Source organism: Macaca mulatta, chromosome 2 (assembly GCF_049350105.2).
Source record: "Macaca mulatta isolate MMU2019108-1 chromosome 2, T2T-MMU8v2.0, whole genome shotgun sequence".
NCBI lineage: Eukaryota > Metazoa > Chordata > Mammalia > Primates > Cercopithecidae > Macaca > Macaca mulatta.
This window is the reverse complement of record NC_133407.1, coordinates 88989172-89006929: the sequence shown is the minus strand read 5'-3', so window position 1 is coordinate 89006929 and position 17758 is coordinate 88989172. Positions and strand designations below refer to the sequence as shown.

The 17758-nt window shown below is 34.4% G+C and overlaps 1 protein-coding gene across 16 annotated transcripts in view; it reads left to right on the top strand.

Moving 5' to 3' along the window:
* TBL1XR1 (TBL1X/Y related 1) overlaps positions 1–16318 on the top strand; it is a 184575-nt gene extending 168257 nt beyond the window's left edge. For 11 of the 16 annotated variants that reach the window (XM_015131579.3, XM_015131585.3, XM_015131576.3 and 8 more), the window contains 4 exons: positions 2663–2790; positions 3878–4043; positions 10574–10675; positions 11532–16318. In XM_015131579.3, the coding sequence (XP_014987065.1) occupies positions 2663–2790; positions 3878–4043; positions 10574–10675; positions 11532–11558 (423 nt within the window). In that variant the 3' untranslated portion in view covers positions 11559–16318. The remainder of the gene's footprint in view (positions 1–2662; positions 2791–3877; positions 4044–10573; positions 10676–11531) is intronic. The other 5 variants (XM_077994186.1, XM_077994188.1, XM_077994185.1 and 2 more) reach the window with 1 other exon arrangement.
* The last annotated feature ends 1440 nt before the right edge of the window (positions 16319–17758 follow it).

Below are 17758 nucleotides of genomic sequence, written 5' to 3'. Positions count from 1 at the left end.
CACCAGATTCCTCAGTTGGGGAAAAAAGCATTTTGAGGTAAAGAACAACCTAATACTTATTGCCAAAATAAATGAAGCTTTAAGCCCTCTCCTGCAACAGGTAACCTTCTACTGAAAACAGTTTTATCCTTGACTTTGCAGTACCAAGGACTGCAGATGTGATGGCACTTACAGATACGAAAATCTTGAGGGAAGACTGCTTTTCCTGCTACTATGAACAGATTAAATTTAACCTTGGGAAGCTTGTGAGGTTTTCTCCCTTAAGTATCTGCTATGTTTTTAGTTAGACAATTCTTAAGTCTGGGCTCCCTTACAAAATCGCTAATAGTAATACTTTTCTTAATGCTTTCATCTTTGGCTTTTCCTTATATGTACACGCATTAATGCTTACAACATGAAAAAATTTATTCTGAAATTGTGTGTGACACATTTGAGGAAATGACAGAAGGGTAATGTCCAGAGGGCCTTGTGCCACATATTGAGTTGAAGGTGGAGAAAAGTTAAAGCTAGAAATTGTCAGAGAGTTTTTCTTCATCCTAAGAATGTTTAAAGGTCATGAAGGATTTTAAAGCAAAAACTAGGGTGGATGGATAATGTGTAATGGGCTGTTTTCTGAGGAGAGGGAATGCCAGATGGAATGAGGTGACGATGAGTCATGTGAGTGGAGGAGATAGGTGGGACTGATGCTTGGAGAACTGTAAGCTCAAGATTAAAAACTGGGAATTCTTAGCAGATAGGTGGTCGTTAAAATCCTTGGGCGTGGCCGGGCCTGGTGGCTCACTGTTGGGGTTCAATCAGTCTGGTGGGAAAAATATTAGAGACAGTTATAGAAATAGACACAAATCTTCTTGGAAGGCTGAGAAGTAACTTCAGTAATCGATCTGGTTGAATGCAGCCTGGTTCCTTTACCTTGAGTTAAACAAATTAAAGTAGTAATAAAGAAAGGCAGAGTAGTTTACCTAGCTAGCTTGTTTACTTATATAATATTAAGACTAAGCTTTGATGTACAATGGGTGCTTAAGTGCGTTTTACTTGGGAAGTCCCCAATGTCAGTTACCCTCCAATGGTGTTGACTCAAGCCTGTATGAATTAATCTTACTGAATAAATGCGAGTCTCACCAGCTGATCAGGGCCATGGTTGCAACTGTTCACAGAACTCTCCAGGGAGTCTATAAGTGGCTCAGACACCCTCAGCTGGACTGGCAAAACAGAATATCTGTGTGTTAGTGTACTTTATTTATCCATCGCTGGGTCAGGGTCTGCGGGGACCCCAGCAGCTGGTACCCCTATGAGAGGCACGTTGCCACAGCTCATACCTGTAATTAAAGCACTTTGGGAGGCCGAGGTGGGTGGTTCACCTGAGGTCAGGAGCTCAAGACCAGGTTGGTCAACATGGTGAAACGCCATCTCTGCGAAAATACCAAATTTAGCCAAGCATGGTGGCAGGCGCCTGTAATCCCAACTACTTGGGAGACTGAGGCAGAAGAATCACGTGAACCTGGGGGACGGAGGTTGCAGCGAGCCAAGATAGTTCTGGGCGACAGAGTGAGACTTGATCTCAAAAAAAAAAAAAAAAAATTGGGGCAGGGACAAAACTGTATGGGTAGTGCAGAGAGTGAGAAAAGAGGGGAGCTAAAAGAGTAAGTCTTCAGAAACTTAAATCACCAAATCAAGAGGAATGAGCTTTCCAAAGGAAACTGAGAAGGAATGACAAGTGGAAAAAGAAAGTACGTAGAGAAAATTATTTCAAGGGAGGTAAGAGTTGAGAGTGGCTATAGTATCAAATTCCATCAATTAGATCGAATGAAATCAGTTCTGAAAACATGTCGTTCAGATTTATTTTACTTGGGGTCGTAAATACACCAAAACACTGGGATGCTTCATTATCTTGTAATGGTCATGTCACGGAAATGTAAAGTTGAGCTAATTGTTTTCTTGGTTGGCTCTTGGGTTTGGGGTGTTGTATGTGTTTGTGTTAAGGAGATACTGTAGGACCTACCATGTCTTTATTGAGTGATTTTTTTTTTTCAGAAATACTCTTCGTGTTGATTTCTATTAATTTTTGCTCAAAAATAATAGACACTTGAAATCTATATACATAGGCATATTTTCATCTCAGGAAAGGCTTATTCTCTACTTTGACTACTTTTGTCTACTTTTTTTCCCTACTTTTCGTCTTTTCATTTGAACTTTATTTCCTATGTTACTTTTTATGGTTCTCTGTGAGTCATCATTATTTGTAAGTTGGTTATTTATTTTCAGTTCTCCATTGTGAAATTTTCCTGATTCTAGAATTCTAAGAGCAGTTTATGATGTAGATCTTTTACTTAAAGGACAGTGTAAAAACTGGACCTTCAGCATTTTAGGATTTTTACCTTAACCAAAGTAATCTCAGAACTACTATAGTTAATTCAGTCTTCAAACTTCATAATAGTGAATATTTTTAAAGGGCTTAAAGCTAACTTTTTTTTTTAACAGAGATGCAAATATTAAATATATTCTATTGCATTTCAGTTTCTTTGTAAATACTCTTTTCTATCATCGTTCTGGTTATATCACTCATATTTTAGACTGTCCATATAATATTTTAAGTGTCAAGATAATATTTTAAAGTACTAATTGTATGGAAAAATAATTATATACATTTTTCTTTTTTGTTTAGATATGGAGTATGAAACAAGACAATTGTGTCCATGATTTGCAAGCACATAATAAAGAAATTTATACTATCAAATGGAGTCCAACAGGACCAGGAACTAATAATCCAAATGCCAACCTTATGTTAGCAAGGTGATACTTCTGTTTTATTCCTCCTTTTATGAGTTTTCTACAAATACAACTTCTAATAAATATGACAGAAATTTAGGGAAGGTTTCATCAAGTGGAAACTTTTTTTTTTCCTAATTGCAGTAGTTTTTGGTGTACAGGTGGTTTTGGGCTACAAGAATAAATTCTTTGGTGGTGATTTCTGAGATTTTAGTGCACTGGTTTTGCAAGGAGTGTAGTGTACCCAGTGTGTAGTCTTTTATCCCTCACCCCTCTCTCAATCTCCCTACCCCTACCTCCAGTCCACAAAATTCATTATATCATTCTTATACCTTTGTATCCTCATAGCTTAGCTCCCACTTACAAGTCAGAACATGATATTTGATTTTCCATTCCCGAGTTATTTCACTTAGAATGATGGCCTCTAGCTCTATCCAAGTTGCTGCAAAAGACAATATTTCATTCCTTTTTATGGCTAAGTAGTATTCTATTGTGTAGGTATACCACATTTTCTTCATCCACTTGTTAGCTGATGGGCACTACGTTGGTTCCTTAAGGGGAATCTTTAAACACTGGGTTTTTTTATTTCAAGTTATAATGATATTTTATATTGAAATAATCAAATATTGACTGATACCAAATATTGATGAAAATCCAAGCAATTGAGGCATAGCAAAATAAAGTGTCTTTAGTATCTTTAGAAAAAAGACAAACGGAAAACTGTGGTCACTTCAGTGTTCAAAACCATGCGAAACAGGGATTATTTAGAGAGAAAAGGAATACAGTAAATGAACACATTTATGTTTTCTGCTCCTGAACTTGGGAGATTCCTTTAAGGGTTTTTTTTGTTTTTGTTTTTTTGTTTTTTTTTTCCTTGTTTAGCTTTTAATTTCTAGAACACTTGCTCTTCTTTCTGAATTTCATTTATTTATTATTTTCTTGTCACTGATTTGAAGCTCACAGAATATTCTTCCCAACAGTCCAATCGGTCTGCTTCTCATAAAGAATTTTGGCTATTTTAGATGTGGCTGAATATGGAGGTTGGGGTGGAGGCAAGGCTGGAGGAGTATTTCCTTACTTATAAATTAACTTTCTTTCCCTCCCTTTTCAGTGCATCCTTTGATTCTACTGTTAGGTTGTGGGATGTAGACCGAGGGATCTGCATCCATACCTTGACAAAACACCAAGAGCCTGTGTACAGTGTAGCTTTCAGTCCTGATGGCAGGTATCTGGCAAGTGGTTCTTTTGACAAATGTGTACACATCTGGAACACACAGGTATGTCTCCATTATTTAAATGGTCAGGTACTCTTAAATTTAGGTAGAAACGTTTGCCTATACACTTTCCCCCACCATTTGCTTGTCATTCCTCTTGTGGCATTAATTGAATTCTTGGTTTTAGAGTAAGATAGAAACCAATTGAAGTTATGTCTTTATGGAGACCGGAATTTTGAAATGGATTTAGATCGTTTGTTTTATTATTTATTATTGTATTCTTTTGTTTTTTTCCAACAGTTTTGTAGATATCAAATGTGAATGTTTAGGATGTATTTATTTACATAAATGACAGATTTTATTTTTCAAAATAGTTGTCTCTGAAGGAGCTATATATGAGCAGTAAACATCAAAGGACCAGATTTTGTGGCTGAATGCAATAATTTATAAGAAAGAAACTTACAGCTACGTTACCTTTTCAGGTAGTATGTATAGTGTTTCAGAGATTCTTAAAAGTGGAGAAAACAGCCTGTTGCTTTCAATTTTTTAAATCTTCTCAGTGTTTTAGTTTTTATGCTCTATGTACTGTACTTTTTTAATAGCAGTCACTGGACTCACCCCTCCTTTCAGTTATCAGATCTTTGTTAGATGTAGTGCACACATAATAAGTTATTACGGTCTATTTCTCTTTGTGTAGGTGTCCGCCACCATAGTTCATCTCACTAATTAATTTTCATAACTTATTTTGAAGATTTTAAAATTATTTTATACATTCATACAGTTCAGAATAAACCTCAAACCTTATATAAAGGTATACACTGAGAAACTTTGTTCCCATTTCTGTCTTCCTCTCCTGCTGGTAACAATTTTTCTTAGTTTTTATTTTTTCCTAACTTCTTTTTATGAATAAAAGCATTGTGCTTTTTTCATTTTACACTACCACTGACAATATAAAATAATGTTTCACCTCACAGTTCTATCCTTTGGTGATAAATGGTATTTCAGCATAGTTTTAAATTTGCATTTTCTTATGAATGACATTAGGAATTTTTTTTTATGTATTTAAGCATACTTGTTAATTTTTCTGTGACTGACCATGTTTTTTTCCATTCTTTTCAACTGGGTTATTCATTGTCTTTGATTTCTAGCAGGACTTTATGGACTAAAAACTAAACCCTTTGTAATGTGGTTGCAGATTTTTGCTAGTTGAACAAATGATTATTAAGCCTGAATCTTACATTACATTTTAATACAATTTTTAAATATTTATTTTTGTTTTTCTTTAAATAGAGACAGGATCTTTCTATGTTGCCGGGGCTGGCCTTGAACTCCTGGGCCCAAGGGATCCTCCCACCTCAGCTTCCCAAAGTGCTGGGATTACAGGCATGAGCCACCATGCTGGGGCTTCTAATAAAATTTTAGGCTGCATATGTTGGCTCACACCTGTAATCCCAGCACTTTGGGAGGCCAAGGTGGGCAGTTCTCTTGAGGTCAGGCTGGTCAACATGGTGAAACCCCATCTCTCCTAAAACTACAAAAATTAGCCAGGCGTAATGACACAGTAGTCTCAGGTACTCGGGAGGTTGAGGCAGGAGAATCGCTTGAACCCAGAGGTGGGGGTTGCAGTGGACCAAGATCGCACCACTACACTCCAGCCTGGGCAACAGAGTGAGACCCTGTCTAAAAAAATATATTAAAAATAATTAAATAAAAATGTTTTGCTTTAATTTTTATTATTACTTCCTTACCTCTACTCCCATATTTTCTGTCTTCATTAATATATGCCTGTGTTGGATATATTCTGTAACTATGATATATATGCTTTAAAAACTCTTTCCTAAATTTTAGTTTAACTTTGTGTTTGTGGGAAGACACTAATCATGCACCCAACTAACCTTTTTTTTTTTTTTTTTTAAATATGAAGTCTCGCTCTTGTCCCCCAGGCTGGAGTGTGATGGCGCGATCTCGGCTCACTGCAACCTCCGCCTCCTGGGTTCCAGCGATTCTCCTGCCTCAGCCCCATGAGTAGCTGGGATTATAGGCATCTGCCACCACACCCAGCTAGTTTTGGTATTTTTAGTAGAGATGGGGTTTCACCATGTTGGCCAGACTGGTCCTGAACTCCTGACCTCAGGTGATCCACCCGCCTCGTCCTCCCAGTGTGCTGGGATTACAGGCATGAGCCACTGCACCCGGCCTCACCCAGCTAAACTTTTTAAACTGAACAACAGTTACAGAGCTGGTGAAAGTGAATCTAAATCTAAATAATATAATTTCGACATATTTTCAAGTTAGTATTTGTTGATTCTCACTTTTAATAATTATACATTTCAAACAGAAAATAATATAACACTCATATGCCTACTGCTCAGATTTAATTGATAAGAACATGTTGCCACACTGTTGTAAATCTCTTCCTTCCTATTTTTACCTGATAAAATGTTGTAGATACAGATAAAGTGTTCATCTCCATTTTCCTCTTCCTTCCTAGAGGCTATAGCAATCCTGAAGAGAGTGCCTGTCATTCGCATGATAAATGATATATACTACTATTTTCTGTGGTAAAATTGTAATTAATCATGCTGTTGTGAATTTTCTATTGTATATCTTTTCAAGCTAGTGTTTTTTACCACTTTTTTGAACTATCACATTAATACTTGTATTTCTAGAATGATGATTTATTTAGACAATTCCAGAGTGTTATATGAATATATTAATGTATTCATTATATATTATATACAATACATTAATATATTCATGTTATGAATATATTATCTAATATATAATTAATATATTAATCTGTCCATAATATGAATATATTAATTTTCAAATTTAATTTCCTATTGGGGGATTTAAAAATATACAGCATTGCTGAAACATCTTTACACGTTTCCTTGTGCACATGAATGAAAGTTCCTTTTATGAGAATACTTTTATATATGTATGTATACACATACACACACTGGTGCATGGCATATCCTGTAAGTGGAAATCATGGCCCATAGGGTATATTTATGTGCTTGTGCCAAGCTGCTCTTCAATGTGCATACACCCATTTACACTTCTAATTACAATATTTAGGATTTCCCATTTTCCTTTATCCTTAGGTTATCAGACTGGTAAACATTTTTCCAATTACATAGATATGAAGCATTTTTTTTTTAATTGCATTTTCTTGATTATCAATGAGTTTAAATATCTTTTCAAATAGTTATACAGCTGGACTTCAGCATTTTAATTCACCACCACCACCGTTTTTCAATTTTTTTATATTCTATACTGATTAGTGTTTATTATGCATTCTGGGTACTAATCCTTCCTGGTCATATGGATTTCAGTGATCTCCCAGTACCACCTTCTTTCATTTTCTTCATGTGGAGTGTTATCATGTACATGGTTTGTGGGGTTTTTTGGTTGTTGTTTTGTTTTCTCTTGAGATAGGGTCTCACTCTGTCACCTAGGCTGGAATGCAGTGGCAGATCAAGGCTCGCTGCAGCCTTGACCTTCATGGGCTCAGGTAATCCTCCCACACCAGCCTTTCAAGTAGCTGGGATCACAGGTGCATGCCACCACACCCAGCTAATTTTTGTATTTTTTTTGTAGAGACCGGATTTCGCCATGTTGCCCAGTCTGGCCTCAACCCCCTAGGCTCAAGGAAGCCACCTGCCTTGACCTTCCAAAGTAATCCTGGGATTACAGGCATGAGGCACCATGCGCAGATCATGTGGAAGTTTTTAATGTTAATGTTTAGATGCTATTTATCTTTATCTTTTTAAAATTAATTATTTTTAGAGATGGGGGTCTTGCTGTGTTACCCAGGCTGGACTCCTGAGCTCAAGAGATCTTTCACCTCACCATCCTGTGTCTACTGGGTCTGCAGGCATATGCCTTGTGCCTGGCTGGATCTTTCTTTTTTAATGGCTTTTTTTTTTTTTTAATAGCTTAATTCATTTTTCCTTAGAGATATCACTGAGGCCTGATATTTTTTCATGAAGTATCTAAGTTTTATTCCTTTACATTAATGTTTTTAGCCCCTTTGGAACTGATTTTTATATATCGTGTGAGGTACAGATATTTCCATTTGGGCAGTCAGTTGTCTTAGAACCATTCATTGTCCCCTTTCTGTTTTCATAATGCCACTTATTTCATACACCCAGTTCATGTATATGCGATTTGTTTATACCTTCTTTGTTATTCCATTTGTATATTTGCCTTATCTGAATCAATAGCACAGTTTTAACAATTCTCACTTTATAAATCCCTCTTGTTATTGTTCTTCAAAATTTTTTCTGTTCTTGCCACTTTAGTCATCCGTATTTCCAAAACAGCATACAATTTTGGGTTTTGTTTATAAGTGCCTTGAATTTATAGGTGAAATTAGGGAAAATTGTTACTGAGTTTTATCACCCATAAATATGTTATACCTCCGTTTATTTGTCTTTTATTCCTTCAGTGAAGTTTTATAATTTCTCTGAGGATCTTTTTTTCCTAATGTGTTTTGAGGTACCTTATGGTTTTTATGTTACTGTGAATGACCTCTTTTAAAAAATATATTCCTTTTATATAATAGGTGTTGCTCACATTTAGAACATTTTCAGTGAACTCATTTAGTCCGTTGTGACAAAATCAATTTTAATGAAATTTGGGCATAGAACTGTAGAGTGCTGATGGAACATACAACAAGACATTTAAGGGCATTTGACCAACTGTTGATACTATTTTGTTTTCACTATTGTGTACCAAAAGTCTTACTTTTTCAAAGTTTGAAAATAGTAAAATAGTGGATTTTCAGTGCAGGAGAAAGTTATTATCCTATTGTTATATATACATCTAGGTTTTTTGTTTTCCCCTTTCTTGCATGATGAATTGCCTAAGCATTTGATGAGTAAATTTTAGAAGTCTTGTGCCAGTATACATACAAATTTGAGGTAGATGCCGACGATCCAAGCCATTGGCCTTTTTAAATGTCTTAGCTCTGCCTTGTTGACCATAATGTTTTGGTTCATTATAGCCCAGTTCAAGCTTAGAGATTGGTAAGTGCTTTTAAAAGAAAGTTGTTTGTTTTTTTCATCTCAAGTTGACTGTAGATTGAATGTCTGTAGGTTGACTATAGATTTTATTTTTTTTTATACCTCAGCAAACTTTAGATTTTGTTGTTTCTACTTTTTTCTCTTCTCATTAACGTAGATATTTAAAGCCTGCTATACTTGAACTTAATCTCATAAATTATGAGAAATTTTAAGTAAACAAAGCAGTTGAGCCTTCCCAGCCTGATAATCGGTAGCAATGTGTCAGTACCAGTGCATCTGTGATTCTGTGATTTGTGCCACGTTACCAGGCTAAATTTGAAGAGGAAAACTCGGTCAAACATTCTTCCAGCTTAGTTGTCATCTTGGATAGGCTGAATGGGAGATATTTGCAAGGTGCATGATTTGTTGCCATGTTGTTTTACGTAGATCTGCCACCTCTAGCTTGACTTCAGGTTACCATAAAGCTGCAGAGGTCACTTTTCTGATTTGTCGGGGCAGAACACCTGAAGCACATTTTTGAGTTTTCACAACAGGACCTCTGATCTTTGTCCTGCTATGTTGACTGGTTTCATAGAAGAATATGTTTTTGTACTGAGTTTTAATTCTTCAGTGGCAGCTGAATAATAAAATAACTTTGTTACATTTATGATTCAGCTTAATTAATGATGACATTGTTAGTATTCCTGCCTGTGTTTTTTGTTTAAACTTATAACATCTTTCAAGAATAGTGTACATATCTGGCTGGGAACTGTGGTGCATGCTTATAATCCCAACATTTTGGGAGGCTTGGGTGGGTGAATTGCTTGAGGACAAGAGTTCAAGACCAGCCTGGGCAACACGGTCAGACCTTGTCTCTACAAATAATTTTTTTAAAATCAGCTGGGCATGGTGGCATGCACCTGTAATCCTAGCTACTCAGGAGGTGGAAGCGGGAAGATCACTCTAGCCCAGGAGTTAGAAGGTGCGATGAGCTATGATTGCACAACTGCATCCAGCCTGCGTAACAGAACAAGACTCTGTCCAAAAAAATAAAAAAGGAATGTACATACATTATTTTAGCTTTTTTTATAATCCCCTAGCTTAGGAACTGGTCAGTAAATATAGAGTGAATAACAGAGTTACACTGGAATTATCTTTATTAGTTTGTTATACTTCCTCTTTAAGAAGTTCTGTCAAAGAAATTCTGAATTTATTTTGTTTCTTTACATGTTAGCTAGACTCATGCGTCATTTAGCAACAACAAAAACTTATTTGATAGACTGAATGTTTACTTCTAGCTATTGTTGGCTATGTCAAAGAGACCAGATACCTTAGCCAAGAATGGTTATCAACACTGGAGAAACTGAATATGTGTGTGAGTAATCTTTTGAGAACAGGCTGGTATCATCTTTTTATAAAGGGATCGTATTACAGTTCTAGAATTTCAGAACTTATTTTGTATAGTTGAAGCTAAGTCCCTCCTTTGATTGCTAGAAATAAGGCCATGTAATATTTTTATTTCAGCATTTGGATTTATTATAATATGTATTATGATTTTTAAGATTTTGTTTTTCATTCTTTTAGACAGGTGCTCTAGTTCACAGCTATAGGGGAACAGGTGGAATTTTTGAAGTTTGCTGGAATGCAGCAGGAGACAAAGTTGGAGCCAGTGCATCAGATGGTTCAGTAAGTATAGTAAAGTGTTTCCAAAGAGGGTGTGGGTGGGTATTCACATCAGAATGCAGCTTATTGTTAGTGATACCAAAGTTGTTTTTTTTTTTTTTTTCTCAAAATAAATTTTAAGATATGATACTGATTTTTTTTTTTCCTGAGGCTGTAAACTTCTCATGTGCGTTGGATTTAAATAGTGTAAACCAAATTTAGGCTGTCCTTACCAAAAGAGTACCTTATAATCTAGAAATGGACAGTTATTTTTAATGTGAACCTTCATTTATGAAATTAGGTATACCAGAGTAACATTCTGAGAAGGATTGAAATTTTTAATGTGTATTTCTACCTTCTCCTCTTCACAGAAGAGTTTTTTTTTTTTAGCTCAGGGAAGGCAGAACTAGAGGTGGTTCCTGTGTTGAGGAATGTGTGATACTGGAAGATTTTCAGAATGAGGTTGGCCAAGTCTTTACAACAATGCAAATATGGCTTCCAAAGCTGTAGAAGTAACAGAAGATGGGAAAGGGGTAGCTATTTACTGACACTGTAGCTGAATATAATACGTGATATCTTTCATTAGGGTCCAATAGATAGGAAATGGTTGTTTTGAGCATTTTCTCCTACCTTTTTAATCAACAGAGTATTAAAAATCCTAGCCATGGTTCTTCCCCCATAGTTTGAGCTCATGGTTGTTCTCTTGACCTGCTTAAATCTAATTTCTGTCAGTTAACCGCTCATTTCCATGATTATCATGCTTTACCAATTTTATAAACTTGGAACTAAGAAACATTTCAAATTGTACTATAGAAAAGTTAAACATAAAATGTACAATAAAATTCTGAATACACTGGTTGATTATTCTAATTTCTTACAGGTTTGTGTATTAGACCTTCGGAAATAGCGCTACTAGTTGGAAGCCATGGACCGACTATGAATGTGTACATAGCCAAAATGACTGTCCCTGACCCATGTACTGCTATAGTCCCACTTGAACCATGGCCAGTCCACTACAGCCAAATCTAAAAGAAATATATACATAAGTGTATATACACAAAATTGCACCCTGAAGATGACAGAGTTTTGTCACAGCTTGTGAATTCTGTTCACCAAGTGCTGGAATCTAATCTGCTGTGCCCCTAAAATAGCATTTAGAAGTTTTGGATATGAAAAACAGAAGAGAGAAAAATATACATTATAAAAGCAGAACATACATGTACCAGTTTTTGGATACTAAATGACAGCCTTGTTTCTCCCCTTTGAATCAGCAGACACCATGGATTATATTCTTTTTTCCCTTCAGTAGTGAGCAGTTTGTATGTACAGAGAAAATGGACTTACAGAAACTTGCAGCAGTAGTTTGTTCTTGCTTTAAAATTTTGTTTTTGGTTTAGATTATGGATGCATGAAGTAAGGGAGTGAATCAGTTTCTTGTTTATATTTTTTTCACCTTTTAAACAACAAAAAATTCTTTAAAATATTTTAATGCATTCTTTTGAAGAGGTAGATGTTTGGTACATTTTATGGCTCCCAGAGCATATATTCAGTTGGTGCATGTTGTGGAAGGGGGAATTGGAAATTAAATGAAAACCTATGACTTTGGTCATGTCAATCTGTAAGACACATCAGTAAAAGGGTATTATGCTCTGTTGGTTTTGTTTTTTTGTTTTGCTTTTTTTTTTTTTTTTTTTTTTTCTGTTTTGTTTTTTGGTGATGTGGCTTAAATGCAATAGTTTCTTTTTTGGGACATATTTCTGCCAATTAAAGACTAGAAGGGCACAATTTTTTTTTTTAATTACCATAGAGAAGATACATTAAAAAAAAAAAAATCTTCTGATGTTTTGTAGCCATAACTAAATTATGGTAAAAGTGTGCACTATTGTGAAAAGGAGCAAAGTAGTTTTGGGTTTTTTGTTGTTTGTTTGTTTTGCTTTGTTTTTTAAGAGATTAAAATGTTTCTGGATAAGGATTAGCTTCTCAAAGTGTCCATCATTCTGTGTAGAAGCTTAAATATGTAAATGTAACCAACCTCCAGTATTAAAAATCTCTCATGTTGTTTTCTTTATACAAAGCAAGATAACGGCATATAACACTGCCATTACATGGCAAAATGTTTGCTACCTTAGTTTAAAAAACAATCTCAAACAAAAGACTTGCTTCAAGGTGTTTTTAAATAGCAGTGATTCAGAATTTTTTTTATGAAAATATAATTGCACTAACCTTCTTCCTGCTGCTCTGATTCTGCATTTGTGGTACTTGTGACTACGTTTTTTCAAATATAGATCGATTTAAGCTGCTAATTTTTTTTTCAGTAATCACTACTATATCATGTCTTTTACTCTGTTTATAATATCAAGTATTTTCTTAAAGATATAGATATTAAATTAAACCTTGTGCTCATGCAAGTTAGAGTAACATATACAAATGATTGCATGAGGCCATGTTTATATGTGTGATTAATAAGGCTTGTCATGATTAACATAATCCAGGTATGTCATTTCTGAAGAGAATAGTCATCAAATTTATATCTCAAAGATTTTAATTAAGGAATTGCTTATTGTTGAGCTTAGCAAATTAATAACACTATTTCTGTCACTAATTATTTTGAGGCCTTTTAGTACTAAAATTTTAACCTGTGTTCTAAGTTTAGGTAGAAACTGATTTAACCCAAGTAATGCAGCTTTGATTTTCAGCATTTGTTGCTTTGCTATTTTTACAAAACAGCATTGATTGAAGCAAGTCTTCGTTTTACTAAGGTAGGGTAGCATTTGCTATTGGTAAAGAGAATAAATACACTTAATTTCACAATACATTGTTATATGTACCCCAGTTGTTGTTAGTGGGGACTATGATACTGTAATAATATTTTTAAAAATTTACATCCAGAGAGGCAGTCATTCACGATGGTTTTGTGCCAGCTCTTTTTAGGGTTTTGGATCACATTAGAGATATTTAGAACATATTACCATGTGACTTACGTAGGAAACCTAATATGCTGAATATCTGGCACTTGAATTCCTGCTTTTATTGCTGGAGGTCCACATCTGTGGTTGACCTCTGTTACTGTTTAAAAAAAATAAAAATAAAAAAAATCTGTGCAATAATTTTAAAATGTGCTCCCAGGAATAGACACAAATGTTTTGAGTATCTTTTAAGCTGCATTTTCCTTTAGCGATGCATTTGTCAATTGCACTGAATTTAAATCTGAAAGTCAGAGGTGATTATTGATAGTACTTTTGTATTTTGATATGGACAGTTTATTCATTTGCATACAGTTATTGACTTTTTCCCAGCTGATTAAAAGATAGTCAAGAAATTCTGCAATATAGCTGCCAAAATAGACAGCTACATTTTTATATTGTCATCTTTTCTGGTTTTTTTTTTTTTTTTTTTTTTCTTTAGCTATTTTACTTAAGCATAGTAGCCACAATAGGACATATAAAAGATTATAAATACAGAGCTTTATTATCCTGACGTCTTGGGTCTTTTAAGTATACACTTTTCTGAAAGGTATCCATTTTGTAGGCTTGGGTTCTTCATGAGCATACGATTGTTTATTTTTGCTGCTGTTCTCAACATCATCATTGCCTGCTGATGTGCCACGATGCTGCTCCAATAGACAGAAATAAGATTGTCTCTAATTTGAGCAGTAACATGATTGCAAGAGACCAAGTTTCACAGCTTGTAAAGTTCTGTATTTGGGATTCTTGCTTATTTTTCCGCCTGTGTTTTTCTGAGAACTTATTCCTGATGATCAATTGAATCCAGTAGTTTTTCTATGCTATTTGTTGTTGTATAAGCTACTGTAAGAAACTTACAAGGAAATATAGAAAAGAAAACTTGAATGAATACTCATTGATTAAAATGGAATAAAGAAAGAGCAGCTGCCACTTTTAAACAACATAAAGGAATATCTTTTTTTTTTTTTTTTTTTGCCTCCGTGTAGGAAATCCCATAAGTTCTTATATTTGTTCCAATTCCTATTTCCTGCCATTGACCAGGTAACATCATTGACTTTCAAATGACTTTTAGAAGTGGTAACTCTTAATTTCCTAATAGATGTTAGAGTGTATTGAATTCTGTTTTAATTATTCTCTAGGTAAGTATGTTTTAGGATTAAATACCTTTTACAGATACTGAAAGTGCCTCCTTTTGTGGTGTAAAAAACAAATTATGGTGCAAAAAGTTATCACTAGATTGAATTACATGAAGGTTTTTTGCTTTTTGACATAAGAAAATGTCAAGAGAAAGGCCAAAGATTTGTACTTTTTCACTTACAAAGCACTCCTTTTTCCCTTAAACTCCTTTCTGTCAAATTAGATTTAATGAGAGAGTACTATTTTTAAGGAGCTATCTGTTTATGTAGAATGATTTTGTTAAGAGTGATGTAAACTATTATTGAGTAGAGGCCTAAAGAGGACTGTGCATTTTTGCTATTTAAAGGAATCACAAATGATCATACTTAAGTGAGCAAAAATGACAAGTTTTACTAGATAAGTAGAGAAACAAATCTCAAATGCAGTGCTACAATTTTCATTATCTTAAGCACATTGTACATTTCTACAGAACCTGTGATTATTGTCGCATGCTAAGGATGGTACTTGCATATGGTGAATTACTGTTGACAGTTTCCGCAGAAATCCTATTTCAGTGGACCAACATTGTGGCATGGCAGCAAATGCCAACATTTTGTGGAATAGCAGCAAATCTACAAGAGACCCTGGTTGGTTTTTCGTTTTATTTTCTTTGTTTTTTTCCCCCCTCTCCTGAATCAGCAGGGATGGAAGGAGGGTAGGGAAGTTACGAATTACTCCTTCCAGTAGTAGCTCTGAAGTGTCACATTTAATATCAGTTTTTTTGAAACATGATTCTAGTTAAATGTAGAAGAGAGAAAAAAGAGGAAGTGTTCACTTTTTTAATACACTGATTTAGAAATTTGATGTCTTATATCAGTAGTTCTGAGGTATTGATAGCTTTCTTTATTTCTGCCTTTACGTTGACAGTGTTGAAGCAGGGTGAATTAACTAGGGCATATGTTTTTGTTTTTAAGTAAGTTGTTTCATGATGTTTTCTTTGGAATTTCTGGATAAGTTCAGGAAAACATTCTGCATGTTGTATCTAGTCTGATGTACTTATCCATCTCATTACAAACAAAAACGCAGACTGCATTTTGTAGCTCTGTAATCCTTGAATACAGAAGTAAATTTTCTTCTTTCCTGACTTTGACATTGTAGCTATACTGTTTCCATTTTTATTTTTACAAATCCTTTGGGTCTAATTCTGTGAGCCTACCTATAGCACTGGATTAAAATGTCTGCATCATTTCTTTAGTTATCCAGTTAACTTTAAAACTGTTGTAAAAGTGTAAACCAGCCCATGACAGTTTTTTGTACATGTTAAAGAACTTCATTGTTCAGTTTTCATGATTATTGTATAAGGAAGACTGATATAGATGTTCTATGCTGTCCTGGACCATGTTAATTACACTTACGATGTATTTTGGTTCCACATCACAATGATTTGTCCCCAGTGACCCTTTTATCCTTTCTAGGCACATTTTTGTTGTTGTTGTTGTTGCAGTTCCCCTTTGCATTGTATTGCTTTGACAACTGTAATTTGAATCAGATCTGAAAGAGGTCCAGAATAAAATATATTTTGATATTATGTTGGCTGTGTACATATATAAAACCTTTGATATCTATGTAGTTTGTATAGCCTATTTACTAGTCAAGTAAAGAGAGAGGGATGGTATTCTTGTTTACAGTTTCTTGTTTACATTTTAATTGCTTTTACTTCTCCAGTGTTCTATTGTAGAATAAACCTTTTTGCTCCGAGTTAGCCTTCATAACCTATAACATGTTCATTCTCTCCCATGCTGGTATTACTGATTATAATTGCCATCAGAACCCAAACCACTGTTTTTCATAAACATATTGTTTCCCAAGATATATACTTTAAAGTAAGCCCATAATAAAATTACAAATTTTACTATTTTTATTACTTCTTGCAGGAGATAAGATTTTTTTAAATGAAGGGGTTATTTACTATTTTTATTAAAGTATAATAGAGCATCTAATCAGCTAGGGGATTGTAATTTTTAATTCTTTTGAAAAATCAATATTGTATTTAAAAGACGTTATTTCACATAAACTAAAAGAGACCTTAGATACATTTGTTTGCTTAGCCACACGGTTGAGCACAAAACAATGTGTAGAGGTGTTGAAGATTAGGACAGGAGGCTCAGCTTCCTCAGTGACCTTTTTTTGCTTCACAACAAGCCAATTATAGTTGAATCATTTTCTCTCTTAGCTAGTTGTTATTACAAACTTTATAAGAAAAACAACTAGACACCTTCTAGTTTTAATTAATACCAACTCCTTTAGAGTTAGAGACTTTTTTTAAAAGAATCATTGAGCATATTTTCTCTTTCGTTTTTTAAGAACTTACACTCTCCAGGTCTTCTGTTTTTCCTGTTTATTTCCTTAAACAGAAATAAATGCAAGCATAGTTTTATGTTTTATTAGAAATAAGCCACTGCAATTGTTAGAACTGACATGCTTTCATTTTCAAGGGGTTATCTTTTATTGCATGGCATAGATTGTTAATAATATCCCACATTGTATACTTTTCCAAAAAGGGTTGGATTCCTAAGGATTAGAATCCTTATAAACTTGAGGGAAAGCTGAAATTAATTCGAACAATAATAGAAGGGATTATTTTTAATTTCAGTTATACTTTACAATGAATTAGATTTATTACCTAGTATAATCCATAGCAGATCAGATCAAAGTTTACTGTTTTACCAATATATTCATTTGAAAAAACACAGTGGAGGAAAAGACACTAGAGATGGTAGTTTTATGGTGCTTTTCTCTACTGTACCTAAAGTGCTTTGTCATCAGTGAAATGTTAACCCTATGCTACTTTTTCTGCATGCTTCTTAAATGTCATCTCAATGATTAATTGTCCTAACTTGTAATATTTTTGTATTAAATTTTTTTAGGAGTTCCTTGTAATTTCTTTACAATTTAAAAATATATTAAACACAAAGTGTTTAGTAAAGTACAGAAGACAATTACTAATGTTTCTTGGTTGTTGGATTTG